General features: G+C 38.8%; 1 protein-coding gene across 1 annotated transcript in view; it reads left to right on the forward strand.

The window, feature by feature from the left end:
• Positions 1 to 18,167, forward strand: part of SH3BGR (SH3 domain binding glutamate rich protein) — a 45,140-nt gene that overhangs the window by 12,589 nt on the left and 14,384 nt on the right. Inside the window, exons 3-5 of the mRNA XM_032355270.1 lie at positions 2,101 to 2,181; positions 15,037 to 15,111; positions 16,480 to 16,572. Coding sequence (XP_032211161.1) covers positions 2,101 to 2,181; positions 15,037 to 15,111; positions 16,480 to 16,572 — 249 coding nt within the window. The remainder of the gene's footprint in view (positions 1 to 2,100; positions 2,182 to 15,036; positions 15,112 to 16,479; positions 16,573 to 18,167) is intronic.

The raw sequence follows: 18,167 nt of genomic DNA on the forward strand, positions 1-18,167 counted from the left end.
TTTGGTATGTGCTTATTCTTAGAATCCCTGGTCTCACCTGCAATGATCTTTCCGTTATCAGCTCAGCAATGTGTCCATACTTCTTCTCTTAATCTGACTTTAAAAATTTGTTTTTGAGACAGTGTTTCAGGGCTTCTAATCTGCTATACTATCATAGCTGGTAGTTGAAAAACCATTTCATACTCATTATTTTTTGTATCTATTTGTTAGTGTCAAGTTAAAAATAATGACAAATTATTGTTCAGTCTTTGGAAGTTAGAAAAGCTATTTGGAAAAAAAGAAGAGACAGAGAGAAAGAAAAAAAAGAGAAGCTATTTAGACCTAAGTTGAAGCAAAAGACAATTCACTCAATGATAAGAAACATTTTCTGGGGCACCTGAGTGGCTCATTCGGTTGCCATCTACCTTTGGGATCAAGATGTGATCCCAGGGTCCTGGGATTGAGCCTTGTGTCAGGCTCTCTGCTCAGCAGGGAGTCTGCTTCTCCCTCTGCCTCTGCCCTTAACCCCCTAAGCCCCCACCCCCACTCATGCTGTCTCTCTCTGTCTGAAATAAATAAATAAAATCTTGTAAAAAAAAAAAAAAGAAGACCTTTCTTGATTTGAAAGCTTCTAGAGTTGGCCAACTAGAGAAGTTAGAGATCTTTATGGAATTTTTGTAAAATGGAATAAATTTACTTCATTGTATTTCACCTATTCTCTACTACTACTACTACTGCTACTACTACTACAAATGTGTTCTATCATATAATTTTTAAAAAAAGATTTATTTATTTATTTGAAGAGATAGAGAGAGTGTGTGAGTACATGGTTGGGGGGAGTAGCAGAGGGAGAAGAAGAGAGACAATCTCAAGCAGACTCCCCACTGAGCATGGAGCCTGATGTGGGGCTCGATCTCATGACCCTGAGATCATGACCTGGGCTGAGATCAAAGAATCCGGTGCTCAACTGACCGAGCCACCCAGGCGCCCCTCTATCATGTAATCTTTAACATCCTGCATATTGCGTGCTCCAGGAATCCATACCAAATGACCACTTGCCCTTGATGCTCTAGTTCCTCCAGCTAAGATTTGAGGCAACTCACAAAAATGCATTCCGTGTGAGAGAGTATAATTAGCCACTGAGTGAATCTGGGCAACAGGTAGGAAAATAATAAAGCTTTGGGTAAGATTGACACACAAGAATACATAACGTTTTCTTCCCGATGTCCGTGGCCTGTATTTGGTTTTACGCTTCTTAACACACGTAAGAGTAGAGTGGGCAGTAACACTAAGCTGGTTTGAGCACCCTCTGTTCAAACTGGGCCATACACACTGTCCTTAGTGCATGGAGAAACTGATCGTTGCCCGGATGACAGAGACAGGCAGTCACGAAGTCGTCTGGGGAAGTGCTCCTATGTTTTAACTATATGAAATGAAACTCTTCTGGGCTCCTGACAACCATGCTCCTGAAGAGAGGGTTTAGGGCTGGACCCCCGGGTGGGCATATGGTGGGGGGCAAAGTGGGGCTTCACTGAGCTCCAGATTTCAATCAGCTACCAGGTTTCACCACACTCTGTAGTTCTTCCCACTCTGCCAAAACAGGTGCCACCATAAGCCCTCCATGATCCTGTGGCGACTGGTGTCAAAAGGTCCGAGATGGGTCTTGTCCCGTAGAAGCTATTACAGTAACTCTGGAGAAACCCTGTGTTGTCTTAGTCTCAGCTGATCAGGGTCCAAATCCATGGGGCCAAATTTTAAGGAAACCAGCTGAAGATATGACACTTCTGGAGAATCCTTTCATTCTGTATATCTGAGTCTTGTCTGCAATTCCTGAGCACAAACAGGTGTGTGTGTGTGTGTGTGCGCGTGCACGCGCACGTGCCCGTGGGCGCTTATTCTCGCTGCTTTGTATTCTGCAAAGTGGAATGATAAAAACGAACTTAAAGTTCATGGTTAGAGATTTCTTAACTTTTGGGGTTAGTCATCTTGACAAAACAAACTGGGATAAACTTTTGAGTTGTATCTTCCAAGTTAATGACTAATAAAAACGATCAACTTAGGCAAATCTTCTGGCTCACAATTGTGCAGTGGGGTTTAAACATTCTTTTTCTTTGCTTCCAGGATTTTGACTCTTTCTTCTCTGCAAAAGAAGAGAATATTATTTATTCATTTCTGGGTTTGGCTCCCCCTCCAGGCTCAAAGGTAAGCTTGAACTCCCCACTGGGTCTCCACACAAGTCATAATAAATGAAGCTAGAAATCAGCCTCCAAGACTGTTTAATAAATGATGATCTCAACATTCACATAGCTTAAATATATTCCTTATTCGGATGAAGCCTTACACACGTGTAGCTTATTTTAGTTAATTTTATAATAATACATCACCTGTATTAATTCTTTCTATTTAAAATGAGTTGACTTTGCTTTTTTAGAGAGGGGAAGGGTGAGATCCCGACATAAGAACGAGATAAATCTCAACCTCTTTTTCTCTTCTGGTGTTGTCTTATCTTTGATTACACATAATTATGTCAGTTAAATAAAGAATTAGGCTGATAAAGCAAATATCCTGAATCTGTCTGATGGAGATCACCTGGCTCAGTCCACGCACCAGCCTCTGCATCATTACTTCTCCCAAGAATCTCACACATGACTCTCCACCAGTCAAGACAAGTACACATTAGTTTAATTCATTTGTTCCTTAATTAATTTGTTAGCTTGTCCTCAGCTTCATTTCAAAAGAGATTTGTGATGACTGAGTCCAAATTAATTCTTATTGTAGGAGAAATAACTCAAAAGCTTGCCTTATAGAGATGGGTTTGTCTCAGAGGCATGTGGCTGTGCTGTCTTTCATAGGTCAGCATTCTTCAGGTAATGCCACTCGGGACCTCTTAGTGCCTAGGTTAACATCAAAGGTCTAGTGGCAATTCCTTCTTCAAAGGTAACATGTAGATTTCACAATTGCTAATAAGGTTTTATATGAGGAAGAAAATCTTCCCTTTTAGTGAAACACCTTTTTGGCTTTGACCAACTTAAACGCAACACATTTCATATATGCTATTCACAGTTAAGAAAAGCTATTACATGCAATTCATTCTTTTTTATTTGGCATTGGAGTTTGGTATGGGAGTTTTATTTGGTATAGGTGTTTATTAATGGGGTCATGTTAGTTTACTTACTTCAAGACATGGTGCCTTGGTGTTAAGGTACATTTCTTGGTGGGGACATTCAGGTCACTTGTGTCTTGAAGACGAGAAGGAAAGGTAGAGGGAAGACTGTTTCAGGCAAAGGGAAGGTCAAGTGCAAAGTCCCTGAGGCAGGAAAGAATGTGGAAAGTTCTAAAACTGCCATGAGGCCCACATTGCTGCAGTGAAGAGTGGAGGTACCATAGGAGGTGGGAGTTGCAGGTGGACATCCCATGGGCCATAGTGGTGCTCTGGATTCTGTCTTACATGCAGTGGAAACATTGTAAGTGGTTTAAGCAGAGAAGTAATCTTATTTCCTTTTTGAAAAGTCATTTGGTTACTGTGGGATGAATGGACTAAAAGGGTGCATACTCCCATAGTAATACAGATGAGAATTCATGGCAGCTTGAACTAGGGTGGTGGGATAGAACTGCAAGGAAGTGGATGATTTTAGGTCTGTTTTGGAGGAAGAATTGGTAAGACTTGCTGATAGATTGAATGTGGGTGTGGGGATGGGGTTTCTGGTTGTTGGGTGTATGCATTCACTTTAGTGGAGGACCGACTTTTCAGGGGGTTTTTAGGTCTGAATGAGACATCTAATTGAAGAAGTGAGGTAGGCAGTTGTAGATTGCTGTGTGTCTCACTGAGGTCTGGTTGAAGAAATGCACATGTGGGGTCTGCTGCCATGTGGCTGGGGCTAAAATAAAGGGGGAGGGTTGACAGGAAGGACAGTGGGCTTGGAGGTACTCCGAGCTTGAAGCTGGGTAGAGGAGAAGCAGAGGCCACCTGAAGAGGCTGAGATGAAGAGTCTGAGTCAGAAGGAGACCAGGAGCATGTGGCATGAAGGCTGCCAAGGAGGAGCATTTTTCATGGACGAGGGTCCAACGCTTCTGAGAGATTGAGTCAAGTGAGGACAAAAAAGTGACTGTTGTGTTTCCTTTCTGGTTCCTTTTTATTTTTCTGTAAGATGTTTCCTAAGATGTCTGCGGACCCTTGGTTATCTAAGAACAAGTTGCTAAAAAGTTGAATGGATGGTCTAGATCCATGGTCATAACTTTCTGTGTGGTAAGCTTTACCATGGGTTGACTTAGTGATGATCTGTTGGCTTTCTGTTAGGGATCCGGGACTGCGGACTTTTGCTGTTGGTCTGGGTTTGTTTCTCCTTCTCCCTCTGCTCCTCTCTCTGCTCCCACTCTCTCTTTCTCAAATAAATAAAATATTTAAAAAAATGCAAGTATCATTATCTATCCTTCTCTTAAGTCCTTTCCATATTAATTCAGTTAATTAGTCAGTTAATTCTGTCTAATTTACTTCTCAGTTATATAATGAAATTAAATGTTTAATTTTTGGTTGTTGTCTTAAAAATATAATACTGAGTTGTAATTCAGTCATCACAAAATTCACCTACCAGAAGTATGCAATTACTGGCATTTTAGTATAGTCACAGATTTGTGCAACCATCACCATGATCTACTTCCAAAACATTTTCATCAGTCCCTCCCCACCAAAATCCAGTACCCCTTAGCTATTACACCCCATTCCTCAAACTAACCATGCTCCCAGCCCTAAGGAACCACTGATATACTTCTTCTATATAGACTTTCCTCTTCTCAGCATTTTGTAGAAATGAAATCACACAACATTTTGTTCTTTCTGCCTGGCTTCTTTAACTTAGCATAATGTTGTCAAGGCTCATTCATTTTCTAGTATGTATCAGGACTTCTTTTCCTTTTTATGCAGAATAATATTCTAGTGTATGGAGAGACCACATTTTACTTATCCACTTACCAGTTGACGAATACTCGAATTGTTTCGTTTTTGAGCTATATGAGTAATGCTGTTATGACCATTTGTGTATCTTTTGCTTGGTTTCATTTTAAGTGGTACAGTTTTATATTACAGGTTGCTGTGCTGTAGAAACAGTTGTATAGTTTTAAAAATTCAGATGCCAGAGTTTGTTTGACCTGCTGATTCTGAATTACTGGGAGAGGCCTGAGGATTTTCACTTAAAAAAAGTTCTTTGGTTGATTCTGATGCACACTTCTTTCTTTTTTTGGGGGGGCAATCTGTTTTTTTAATGAACATATAATGTAATATTTGTCCCAGGGGTACAGGTCTGTGAATCATCAGTCTTACGCAACTCACCGTAGCACATACCCTCCCCACTGTCCATCACCCAGACACCCTATCCCTACCCCTCCACCCCCCATCAACTCTCAGTTTGTTTCATGAGTTTAAGAGTCTCTTAACGGTTTGTCTCCCTCCTGATCTCTTCTTGTATCACCTCCCCTGACCCCCATGATGTCCTGCTCTGCCTCTCAAATTCTTCATGTCAGAGAGATCATATGATAATTGTCTTTCTCTGATTGACTTATTTCACTTAGCATAATATGGTCGTGGGTAGGTCTATTTTCAACTTTTTGAGGAGCGTCTATGCTGTTTTCCAGAGTGGCTGCACCAGCTCTGACGCACACTTCTGTTTAACAAGCACTAAATGAGGGACTCATTTTAGTATTCACATACGTGTCTCTGGAAAATGAATGTGATGCCATATTTGCTTTGGTTAAACAACTCAAACGTTACAGAGCAATTATAAGGTTACCTTGTTTCCCTCCCTCCCTGGGGACAGTCAACATCGTTGCAAGATTGCAGGGTTCTTGTCTCACAGAGTAGAAGAATGAATCTCAGGGACAAAAAAGGGTGAAGTGAAGTGAAAGTTTATTAAGTGAGGGTGAGAGCAGAAAGGAAAGAAGCAGCTCTCTTGCATGAGGTGGTTCCCGAATGGGTTGCCACTGAGGGCTTCTAGTGGCAGTTTTTCATCAAAAACTTGACCAGGAAACTTGTGGCCTTGAGATTCTTGTGCCATCTTGGTTTGCGTGTGGACTATTGATAACATCCTTAATGGCTGACTTCTTTGAGGTCTGGTTATGTTCTGTAATTACAATGTAATTACAGAGAGTGATGCTCCCTTACATCACAGCCAGGTGGTCCTGTCTCTTCCCTGATCACTTGTTCTCTCGGGCTTAGCTTCTTCCTGCCAGGAATAGCCTTAGAGCCTAGCCAGGGGCCCCTACCTCTCTCTGCCTATACTTAACCTTTCCTTATTCAACATCATGAATTAAAAAAAAATTAGATATAAAACTATATATATATAAACTGCATATTTATCTCCACGAGCAATGTGTATGTTATTTTGTACTTTTAATGCCTGATTGGTATCACATTTTTTAGAATGTTCTATAGCTGGCTGTTTAAAAAACATTATCCTTTGAGATATATCCTACTAAGATATGTAAATCTATTTCAGCCTCAGCTAAGTTTTATCTTATCCCATTTTAAAAATATCTAATTTCAGTTTTTATATCCCGCCCTGATCTGTGCTTAAGTCTTGTCATATTGCATGAAATTCTCTTTAACTAAGTGAAAGAAAGGTCTGGCCATGGAATTATAAAACCCAGCCTAGAGAGAACTAAGAGACCGTCCAGTTCTGATTATTATCTTCCCAGAGGAGGTGCTTGAAGCTCACAGGACGTACATGATCTCTGCAGATACTGCACTAATTAGCAGCACAGATTGTGCTGGAACCTCTGGTGTTGTCAGCATTGCTTGGATTTATAGGTGTTTATGCATGCACATGTGGGGAAAGTCCTTCAATTGCCCTTTGGGAAGACACACATTTGATGATTTATGGAAATGATATTATTTGCCACAGTGTCACTTTGTAGTAAACAACATTGTGGATAAGTATCAGCAAGGAAATTAATCTCACCCTTAAAATAGATACTCTTGAACAATTAGATAGACAATGTATGCTTAAAAAAGTGTAAGTAACATACTCAGCATTTTTGCTTTTGGAATATTGTTTTTGTCTAAAGCATGCTGTACGGGGCCAAGTATGAGGACAGTTTTCCCGATGAGGGCTTTGCCAGTAAGCACTGGCTCCGTAAAGGCAACCGTAGTTCTTTAAAACCATCTGGTCATATCTGATTAAATGAGCATCATTGTTAATAGCACACTCCTGGCAAGGCTTTGGTTGTATACACAGTTTCCAGTTATGTCCTGGCAATAAGGATTACACATTCTAAGGGAACCTAGGCAGAGACCTATATTGCCATGAAACACAGAAAGACTTAATAAGAATTTTCAAGTTCTGAAGGGCTCAGGCAGAGGGGATATCACTTACAAATGTCTCATTTCAATGTACAAAAATAGTCTGCCACATTGTTGTGATTTATAAAAAGCTTAACAGGAAAGACAGAGGGTTTCCTTATATATTCAGAAAATAGGACATTAAGATAACATCAACAGTAAACCAAACAAAAACCATACTCATCCTTCACTGATTCATTCATTTCTATGTAATTAATTTTCATTCTGCTGGCTCTGGGGTTGGTAGTCTCACGAATCCGTCTGCTTCTCAGCTAAGGTTCTGGAAATTCTGTCTCAGTCCACTGGTATGGTCTCAATGATCTTTAAGTGTTGCCATCAGAAGCCTATACCCCAAAGTACCTGGCATATAGTCCTTTTCTCGGGGGCTCTGGGTCATTCTATGTAATGAATGAAGCAGTCTGGCTTGTAGTGGACTGCAAAAGCTTTCAGGGAAACAGAAGAATGAAACAAGCTAAGAAAAACAACTGTGGGTGACAGAAGACTTAAAATAACTGTGGTTAATTTTTTAATGATTTTTTTGAAGGTAAAAGTCTTTATGGGGATTCTAACAAGAATAATGCACCTGATACGAAACTGTGGTTGTTTCTCTGGCATGCAAAAACAAAACAATAAACTCTGTCCAAAAAGTTTTAGATAAGATATCTATAAACATAGTCACTAAGCCTGTTTTCAAAGTTAGAAAACATTGTATCTTATTTGGAAAAAAGTGGATGAATGGAGGAAAACTCCTGATATAAGATAATTATCCAGAAACATATTATACCAGGAATATACCAAGCAATGCCCCATGAAAGATACCATGAATGCCAAGCACACGCTCACCATGTATGGTAGGAATATATCGAGAACATCAAGTGAGGAGAGTCAGTAGATCTGGACTAGGTCCTAAACACCTATATAGTAATACAACTGTATGTAGGTGATGGGAATCTCTAGGTGTAAACTATTGTTCTAGAACATGCTAGATTGAAATGAAAGACATAAGGTATGATCAATTTGACATTTAAAGCAAATTACTGAAATTATGATGGATAACCTATACTGTGGTTGTCAAATGTCAGGCAAGGAATCACTAGGATCAATGTCTTTTGTTTTTTGTTTTTTTTTTTAAGATTTCATTTGAGAGAAAAAGAGAGGGAGAGAAAATCACCAGCAGACTCCCTGTTGAGCACAGAGCCCATCTTGGGGCTTGATCCCATGACCCATGAAATCAGCACCTGGGTTAAAACCAAGAGCTGGGCACTTAACTAGTTGAGCCACCAAGGTGCCCAGGATCAAGGTCTTTTATACATTATTTTGGTCAGGGGAATATTATTAAGATATCAGTAACAAACATCCACTTACGTATGTAATTGGATTTCCTCTGGCTGATGAAGATGAGGGCAGTCATGCCCACATTAGAGCATTACGTTCACAGAATGCTGTGGGGGTGACTACTGCGTGGCAGAAACCCCACATCACAGGGAGTACTGTTCTTCTCACCGTGGCCATCCAAGGAGGTTCTAACATTCCCAACGGCAAGGCTGCAGCATTTGGGGCTCCCTCTCTCCTGTCCAGGATTCTGTCCTCATTTCCTAGTAGCTATGGTTGCCCCAAGTTCTGTTTCCTGATTCTTCCGTTAAAAACCCCTGAGTTTTCTTTTGTTTTTATCTCCCCAATAAGATTTGTTTATTCTCAGACTTAGGCCCCCCAAACAGTAACTCACTCAGTGTCATTGTCCTCTTTCTTTTTTTCAAAACCATCTTAGCCATTTTTAAAAAAGATTTTATTTATTTATTTGACAGAGAGAGATCACAAGTCAGCAGAGAGGCAGGCAGAGAGAGAGGGAGAATCAGACTCACTGCTGAGTGGGGAGCCAGACAAAGGCTCAATCCCAGAACCCTGAAATCATGGCCTGAGCTGAAGGCAGTGGCTTAACCCACTGAACCACCCAGGCGCCCCCATCTTAGCCATTTTAAATTACATAGTTCAGTAATGTTAAGTATTTTCATATTGCTGTGCAAAAGATCTCTAGAACTTTTTCACTTTGCAAAAGAAAAATACTATACTCAGGCAACTGTCAATTTCTTCCTCTCCTCCAGTTCCTTCCATGATAATTTACTTTCTGTTTCTATAAATTTGACTATTTTATTTTTATTGTTTGTTTATTTTTATTTTATTTATTTATTTTTTTAAAAATTAACTTATTTATTTTTAGCATAACAGTATTCATTATTTTTTCACCACACCCAGTGCTCCATGCAATCCGTGCCCTCCCTAATACCCACCACCTGGTTCCCCGACCTCCCACCCCTCCGCCCCTTCAAACCCCTCAGATTGTTTTTCAGAGTCCACAGTCTCTCATGGTTCTCCTCCCCTTCCAATTTACCCTGACTCCCTTCTCCTCTCTATCTCCCCATGTCCTCCATGCTATTTGTTATGCTCAACAAATAACTGAAACCATTTTAAAGATTTTATTTATTTATTTGACACAGAGAGACAAAGCGAGAGAGGGAACACAAGTAAGGGGAGTGGGAGGGGGAGAAGCAGGCTTCCTGCTGAACAGGGAGTCTGAAACGGGGCTTGATCCCAGGACCCTGGGATCATGACCTGAGCTGAAGGCAGACATTTAATGACTGAGCCACCCAGGCACCCCTAAATGTGACCATTTTAGATATCTCATATAGGTAGAATCAAACAACATTTGTCTTTTTGTGAGTGCTTATTTCATTTCACCTAATGCAATCAAGTTTCATATGTGTGGTGGTATGAGATAGGATAACTTTTCTTTTTAAGGCTGAATAACATTCCATTGTATGTATTTACAGCATTTTGTTCATTCACTCATTCATGGACATTTGGATTGTACCTACCTCTTGGTTATTGTAAACAATGCTGCTATGAATATGGATATACAAATAATTTTTATCATTCAAATTTCAAGTCTCCCTTGAATCTTCTTGCTTTGGCTCATTTTCCTCTTATTTTTTTCTTTTGTTTGCTTGCTTATTTGTTTGTTTTTTAAAGTAGGTTCCACACCCAACATGGGTCTTAACCTCACGACCCTAGATTAAGAGTTGCGTGCTCTACCCGCTGGGCCAGCCATGTGCCCCTGTTTGTTTCTCTTTTTGATTCGGAATTTATAGTCATTATCTGTTGGAAGGTTGGGTTCCAAAGGAGATTACTTGGCTGTAAGGGAATTGGAGTCGGGGACGCTTGGGTGGCTCAGTTGGTTAAGCAGCTGCCTTCGGCTCAGGTCATGATCCCGGCGTCCTAGGATCGAGTCCCACATCGGGCTCCTTGCTCAGCAGGGAGCCTTCTTCTCCCTCTGCCTCTGCCTGCCATTCTGTCTGCCTGTGCTCGCTCTCTCCCCCCCTCTCTCTTTGATAAATAAATAAAATCTTAAAAAAAAAAAGGAATTGGAGTCGACAGTGAAATTGGATTTTAACAAAGATTGAGCCATATGTTATTTATGAGCACATAATAAGACAGTCATTTCAAGAAAACTTGAAATAAAAGAATGAGTATACAGCAGGCCTGTACAGACAACAAGAATGCTGGAGTCGGATTAATGATATCAGATAAAGAGGAATTCAAGGCCAAAAGCATTAAATAAGAAAAACGTATAATTCAATGAAAAATGATAAAAATCTATGAAGAAAATACAGTAGTCATGAATCTTTATGGATCATGATAGCAGTCAAATACACAAATACATGAATCAGAAACTCCTAGAAATAAAATGAAAACTTATTAAAAACATCTTTTAATAGATACATTGTATTTATTACTTACCAGGTACAATTATAATTAGAAACTTGATTTAATAGACGTGTATAGGATATACTTATGCATACTCGCATGAGTAACAGTATATTAGATTAATATTAATAAAATGTAGTCTTCCCTTGTACTTATTAAAACATTTTCCACAGTGATCATATACTTGGTCAAAAAGAAAACTTTCATAAATTTCAGAAGGGAATGATTTTACAGAGTATGTTCTTATCCCAAACACAGAATTACAACCTGAAAGAAAAATATCATAGAAACTTAAGAAATAAACATATCCCATTTCAAATAACCCCATATCCCAAAGAAAATAAAACTGGTATTATAGGGGCACCTGGGTGGCTCAGTTGGTTAAGTGCCCAGCTCTTGATTGCAGCTCAGTTCATGATCTTGAGGTCAAGAGATGAAGCCCCAAGTGGGTCTCTGTGCTGGGCATGGAATCTGTGTATGATTCTCTCTCTCTCTGCCCCTCTCCCTCAAAAAAACTCCTGATATGATAAATCATCAAATAGTAAACGAGAGGTTATTTCATATCCAAACCCCAATATATGAGTAAATCTCTCCCTACACAGAGTAAAATTATTACTTTTAAATACTCTTATGATTGAAAAAGGAAGGAAAAAAATAAAAAAGAGTGGTAAAAACTTAGTAAAATAGTTAATTATAAGTAGATTCCATGCCCAGTGTGGAGCCTGATGTGGGCATTGAACTCATGACCCTGAAATCAAGATCTGAGCTGAGATCAAGAGTCGGATGCTTAACTGACAGAGCCACACAGGTGCCTCTAAAAGAAATATTCAATTTAAATAACTAACAATAGGAAAACAAGATAAAAATGTAGGCAGTATGAACCCAACAAAACCCCAAATCAATTAAATACAAATGAGAGAGAAAGTATGTGTCTTTGTGCATATGGACATGCCTATATATATATATATATATATATATATATATATATATATATACACTCAAATTATATATATATAATTTGAGTATAATTTGAGTATATAATTGTATATATATAATTTGAGTATATGTAATTTGAATACATACATGTAATTTGATTATATATAATTTTAACAGAGAAATGAAATAGAATAAACCCCTGGCCAGTTGATATATTACTTAGAATACTTTCAATTTTACCTAGATCAATTCCTGTTATAAGTACAGAGGGGAAAAGTCTAAATAAAATGTTAGCAAACTGTATAATACAAAGCAGTATTTAACATACTTAGTTCTATGAACTGATTGATGGAGTAAACCCTTATGTTTGTTTCCATAAATACCAACAAGATATTTGATAAAATTCTTCAGACTTCCCTTGTTAAAACTAAAATGGATTAAAATATAAACAGAAGGAAACTAATTAAACATGATAAAAACCAATTATCAAAAGGCAGCTGTAAGTGTCACACGGATCATGACATACTAAATCATTTCTATCACAATTAGAGGCAAGATAGCATGCTTGTCATCACTATGTTATTAAACTTTGTTTTAAAAGTTGTAGTTACTATAGTAATGTAGGAAAATAAAATGCATCGTGTATATATGTAATACATGTGAAATTTAAAAATTATCTTTATTTTTATATGATGTAATTGTACACCTAGAAATCTCAAGAAACTTCAATAAAATCTATTAGAATTAAGAGTTTATGACATTTCTGGATAAAAGAAAAACATAAAAATTAATAGTTTTTGTTTATATCAATAATAATGGATAGGAAGTTAGAATGTAAAAATCAAACCTCATTCACGATGGTGATAAAAATCCATAAATAATTAGGAATAAATTTTTCAAGAAAAATATGGGGATTTATATTATGAAGACCATAATTTTGTTCTGAGGGACACCTACAAATACTTAAAGTAATAGGGGGACCTACAATGTGTCTGGATATGTTGACTAAACAATAAGAAGTGAACATCTTCTAAACTAACAAATATAATTAATGCTATTTCATTTTATTTTTTAAAGATTTATCTATTTATTTATTTTAGAGAGAAAGAGAGCGCAAGTGGGAGGGGCAGAGGGTGAAGGAGAGAGAATGTCAAGCAGACTCCATGCTGGTGTGGAGGCCCACGCAGGGCTTGATCTCAGAACACTGAGATCATGGCCCGAGCCAAAACCGAGAGTCAGATGCTTAACCAACTGTGCCACCCAGGCACCCCTATTTAATGCTGTTTTAACCAAAAGCTTATTTTAAAACATTTGACACCAGGAAAAATGACTTTAAAATTTATTAGAATAAAAAATGTCTGAGAAGAGCTGAGAAAAACTGAAAAAAGACTTTGTGTAGCAACTTGCCTTTCTGAATATTAAAATTCACGTTAAACACTACACTGATAAAAGCAGTATGTTGGCATGGGAACTGATAAATATATTCATGGGTATGTCTTGATATTCATATATAGAATAGTATATTTACAGATCCAAATATATACATAAAACTTAATGACAAAAACATCTTAATTAAATGGGAAAATGATGATCTATAAATAGTGCAGATATACTTTGCTGTTTATCTGGATGAAAAAACAGAGCCCTACTTTACATTCTATGTAAAATTAAATTCTAGAGTAATTAAAGCTGTGGGTGTTCTTAATTAATATAGAAGAACAGCACTGCATTTCAGATAATAAAAATTAGATAAATTTATTGTATGTAAAAGACTAAAAACTGAAAAGCAAAATTTATAAAACTTTATAGACTAAAAAAAGTTGTAACTTGACAGAGAGCTAATATTTCTATTATATTAAGAACCTCTAAAAATTGACAATAAAAGACAGACAACTGAAGTGAAAAGGGGCAAAACATATGAAGACAGGTAGCTGGGCAGGAAATATAAGTGGTTAAAACTCATGAAAAATATGCTTTCTCTTATTAATTAAGAAAATGTAAATTAAAACAAAAATAAAATTCAATTTTGTCCCCAATGTGTTATTGAAGATAAAAAAGAGCTGTCATCTTCATTGGTCATGAAGATTAAGGAAAAGAGAAAGTTCATTTATTTACTATGGAATATGAATTGCTACAGTTTCTTTTTTTGGAAAGAGATCTAATTAAAAAATTTAAAAAAACCCCATCATTTTATTCAGCTTAGTAAAGTGTTGTTTATAAAGTACAAACAGATAAGTTCTGAAAAACTGTCAGCTGGGAAATATTTGAATAAATTGTATATTTAATATTCAGCAGATTTTCTTTTTTTAAATGAGGTTAGAACCATCTGATTTAACTTGGGCCAATGTCCATGATATATTAAACTAAAAAATCAAGTTGTGCCCCATGTTCCCATGTCTGCTCGAAAAACCACAAAATTAAACAAAAATAGCAACCAATAAAAAAATAGCCTATATGTATGTATTAGGATAGTTTCAGGTACATATGGAAATTTTGATATTGATTATCATAGGAGCATGGCATTAGAGGACGAATCTATGGTTTAACTGCCTTTGAAATACGAGTAACTGCTTTCCTCCCAATTTTGATGAGATATAATTTACATGTAACATTGTATTAGTTTGAGGTATACAATATAAAGATCTGATGTATGTACATATTGTGAAATGATTACTATAATAAATTTAGTCGATATCCATCACCTCACACAGTTACAAAACAACTTCTTATGATGAGAAAATTAGCTTAATATCTTAGAAGGTTGGCAACTGTGGGTAAGTCTGAAGAGCATAAAGTAGGAGGCGTAGACCTAGTCCCACCTCTGACTTGCAGTGTTACGCTTTCTGCCTTGAATTTCTCATCTCTCAAGTGTGAGTGGTAGTAACTAACCATCCTACCTATCAGGCTACAGTGTTGTAAAGATAAAATGAAGGATGAAGACAAACATAATTTGAATAGTTAAAAAATGTTGAAATGTAAGCTATTATCCTCAAGAAAATTCTCAAACATTCTCAATTTATATAATGCAGGTGGAAAAATCATCTGAGGAAACATCTTCTCTTCCCAATGGTGATGTAGCGGGAGAGGAACAGAGCAGTGTAGAGGTAAGAGTTAGTATCTTGAACCATCTTCCCCCTGACTACCTTCCTCAGAATGTCTATTGGTTTTCATTTTTCTGTCATTCAACTCTACATAGATAGAGTATCTATCTATCTATTTATCTATCTATCATCCATCATCCATCTATCCATCCATCTACCCACCCATCGTCCATCCATCCATCATTCATTCGTCATCCATCCACCCATCATCCATCCATCTGTCCATATATTTATTCACTGTATATCATCCATCATCCACCCATCCATCCATCCATCATCCATCATCCATCATCCATCATCCATCCTTCCTTCCATCCATCCTTCCTTCTTTCCATCCATCCATCCATCCATCCTTCCTTCCATCCGTCCATCCATCCATCCATCCATCATCCATCAATCTATCCATCATCCATCCATCATCCCTCCATCCATCCATCCATCATCCATCCCTCCATCCATCCATCTATCCACCATCCATCCATCCATCATATCCATCCATCATCCCTCCATCCATCCATCCATCATCCATCCCTCCATCTATCCATCCATCCTTCCTTCCATCCGTCCATCCATCCATCTGTCCACCCATCATCCATCCATCCATCCATCATCCATCATTCATCCATCATCCATCCATCCATCCATCATCCATCCTTCCTTCCATCCATCCTTCCTTCCATCCATCCTTCCTTCTTTCCATCCATCCATCCATCCATCCCTCCATCTATCCATCCATCCTTCCTTCCATCCGTCCATCCATCCATCCATCATCCATCAATCTATCCATCATCCATCCATCCATCCATCCACCATCCATCCATCCATCATATCCATCCATCATCCCTCCATCCATCCATCCATCATCCATCCCTCCATCCATCCATCCATCCACCATCCATCCATCCATCATATCCATCCATCATCCCTCCATCCATCCATCCATCATCCATCCCTCCATCCATCTATCCATCTATTATCTCTCTCTCTATTCTCTATCATCTTTTCTTACTCTCTAAAATTATAAAACCTGCCACCACTCAAGCAACAGAAAACAAACTCTGCCTGAATATCAAATCCTTTGGAGTTCTCTTCATAAGCCTTAAATGGATGAATTATAGCTCCTCATTAGTGTGTTTATTTCTCTACCATGCACATGACTCAGATGTACTGACCAACAACAGGAGGTCCAATGAGCAATACAGGGGGTGGTGATTCTGTACTAGTAGCGAAGTGACCAAATAGATAGGAAGTCTGTGTTCCCTTTGTTTATATACTGCGTATCCAAGTAAGAAAACCGTAGCATGTGTGGTTTGGTTTTCCCTCGAAATCTTATCTAAGGTTAGTGATACCATGGGTTTGCTTCATGACCAGGGAACAGAGAAGACTGAAGAGAGTGGAGAAAATGAGGCACAAAAAGAGGACAATGGGGACGCGGGCGACCTTGCTGAGTCTCAAGAGAAGAATGTGAGTGTTGGTTTTTTGCCCCATGGTTTCTCTGGATTCAGGTCAACAAGCATTGCAGCATTGCAGCACCTTCCATGTGCCAGGAATCCTCCAGGGCACACTGAAGTAAGCAGGGCAGCCAGGAGCTGAGCATTTAGCCAGTGAGGAAGCAGGAGGAGCATGTTCACTATCATGGTCAAGGCAGGTTGAGGATTAAAAGGAAGCCAGAGAAGGACCCTGAACCCAGGCCTGGAGGGGCAGGCTAGACAAGGCTTTAATAATCTATAGTATTGTGACGGGTAGGTTAGGTTCAAGTTCTTCATAAAACAAGGGACCTTATCCCTTGGTCATGAGTAATGATGGATTCCCAGTGAACGCCTGCCAAGGGCATCGCCTACTGAGGGCACAGAGGTAAGGGGGTGTGATGTTTTTTGGGAAGCCAGTAGGACCTGGGGATAAAGAAGGGGCCCTGGGGACGGAAACCCATAGTCCGTTCAGATCCAATTATGGGAATATCAGCAGCTCCAAGACCTGTGATCTAATTCTAAAGGGGTCCCAATTCAGGGGCCCCAGAATAAAGGGCAGGGGGGTGAGTATGGGAGCGCAGGGTAGACTGTAGTTCTAGAATGGCCAGGCTGAGAGAATGGGGTATCAGATGGGCCACTTAGTCATGGAATTCTGAAAATGTAGCTGGGAAGCCAGGTAAGCGGAAATGGTGGTGCTCAGGGAGCTGAGCGTGTGGGCTTGGGGGCATTGGGCTGAGCCCCCCTCAGAGTTTCAGTGGTCGAAATGCATTGGGCCAGTTGCAACAAAGACTTGTTTACTGAACCATGATGGTTTGCATTTTTATCTGCTTATGACTTTTTTAAATGATTTATTGATTCCAGAAGAGGTGTAGATATCTCATTCCCAGCAGATGGAATGTGGTTATAAAGGGCCGTAGGGAACCATGTTATGGGCTTGTTGGGGTGGGTGTGGGTATTAATTCATTTGTATCTTAAAGAATTTAAATCTGGAGGGGCCAGGGCAGTAAGTTCCTCATATTTAAAGATGGGTAGGGGCGCCTTGGTCATAAGCAGTCATTAAGCATCTGCTTTCGGCTCCAGTCGTGGTTCCAGGGTCCTGAGATCAAGCTCCGCGTAAGACCCCTTGCTCAGCGGGAGGCCTGCTTCTCCCCACCTCACTCCCCTTGCTTGTGTTCCCTCTCTCACTGTGTCTCTCTCTGTCAAATAAATAAAATAAAAAAGATGGCTATTTCAAAGTGTTGATAATTCAAGACTCTTGGAAGTCTTTAGTTTGGAAAAACACAAGATCTTTAATCCCAACCTAGAAGTTAGATGGAGTTTCATGGCAGCCTGTGTCATTCAGAGATAATAAATTTTAAATTAAATATAGTATCAATCTCATTACATTGTCACTTAAAAATCCATGTTTTTATAATGCAGACTTTACAGGAATTGCCTAGTGCCCTCTTATGGTATTATTGATTTATACTTTCTGAAACCTAGTTGCTTCCTGTAAGACAGAGAGACAAAGAAACATTATACCCTAATCCCTTTCTCCTGGGGAAGGTAACATTTTCATAACTATAGCAAAGAGGGGTCTACTTTCTCTTC

This window comes from Mustela erminea, chromosome 1, assembly GCF_009829155.1.
Source record: "Mustela erminea isolate mMusErm1 chromosome 1, mMusErm1.Pri, whole genome shotgun sequence".
NCBI classification, from domain to species: Eukaryota; Metazoa; Chordata; class Mammalia; order Carnivora; family Mustelidae; genus Mustela; species Mustela erminea.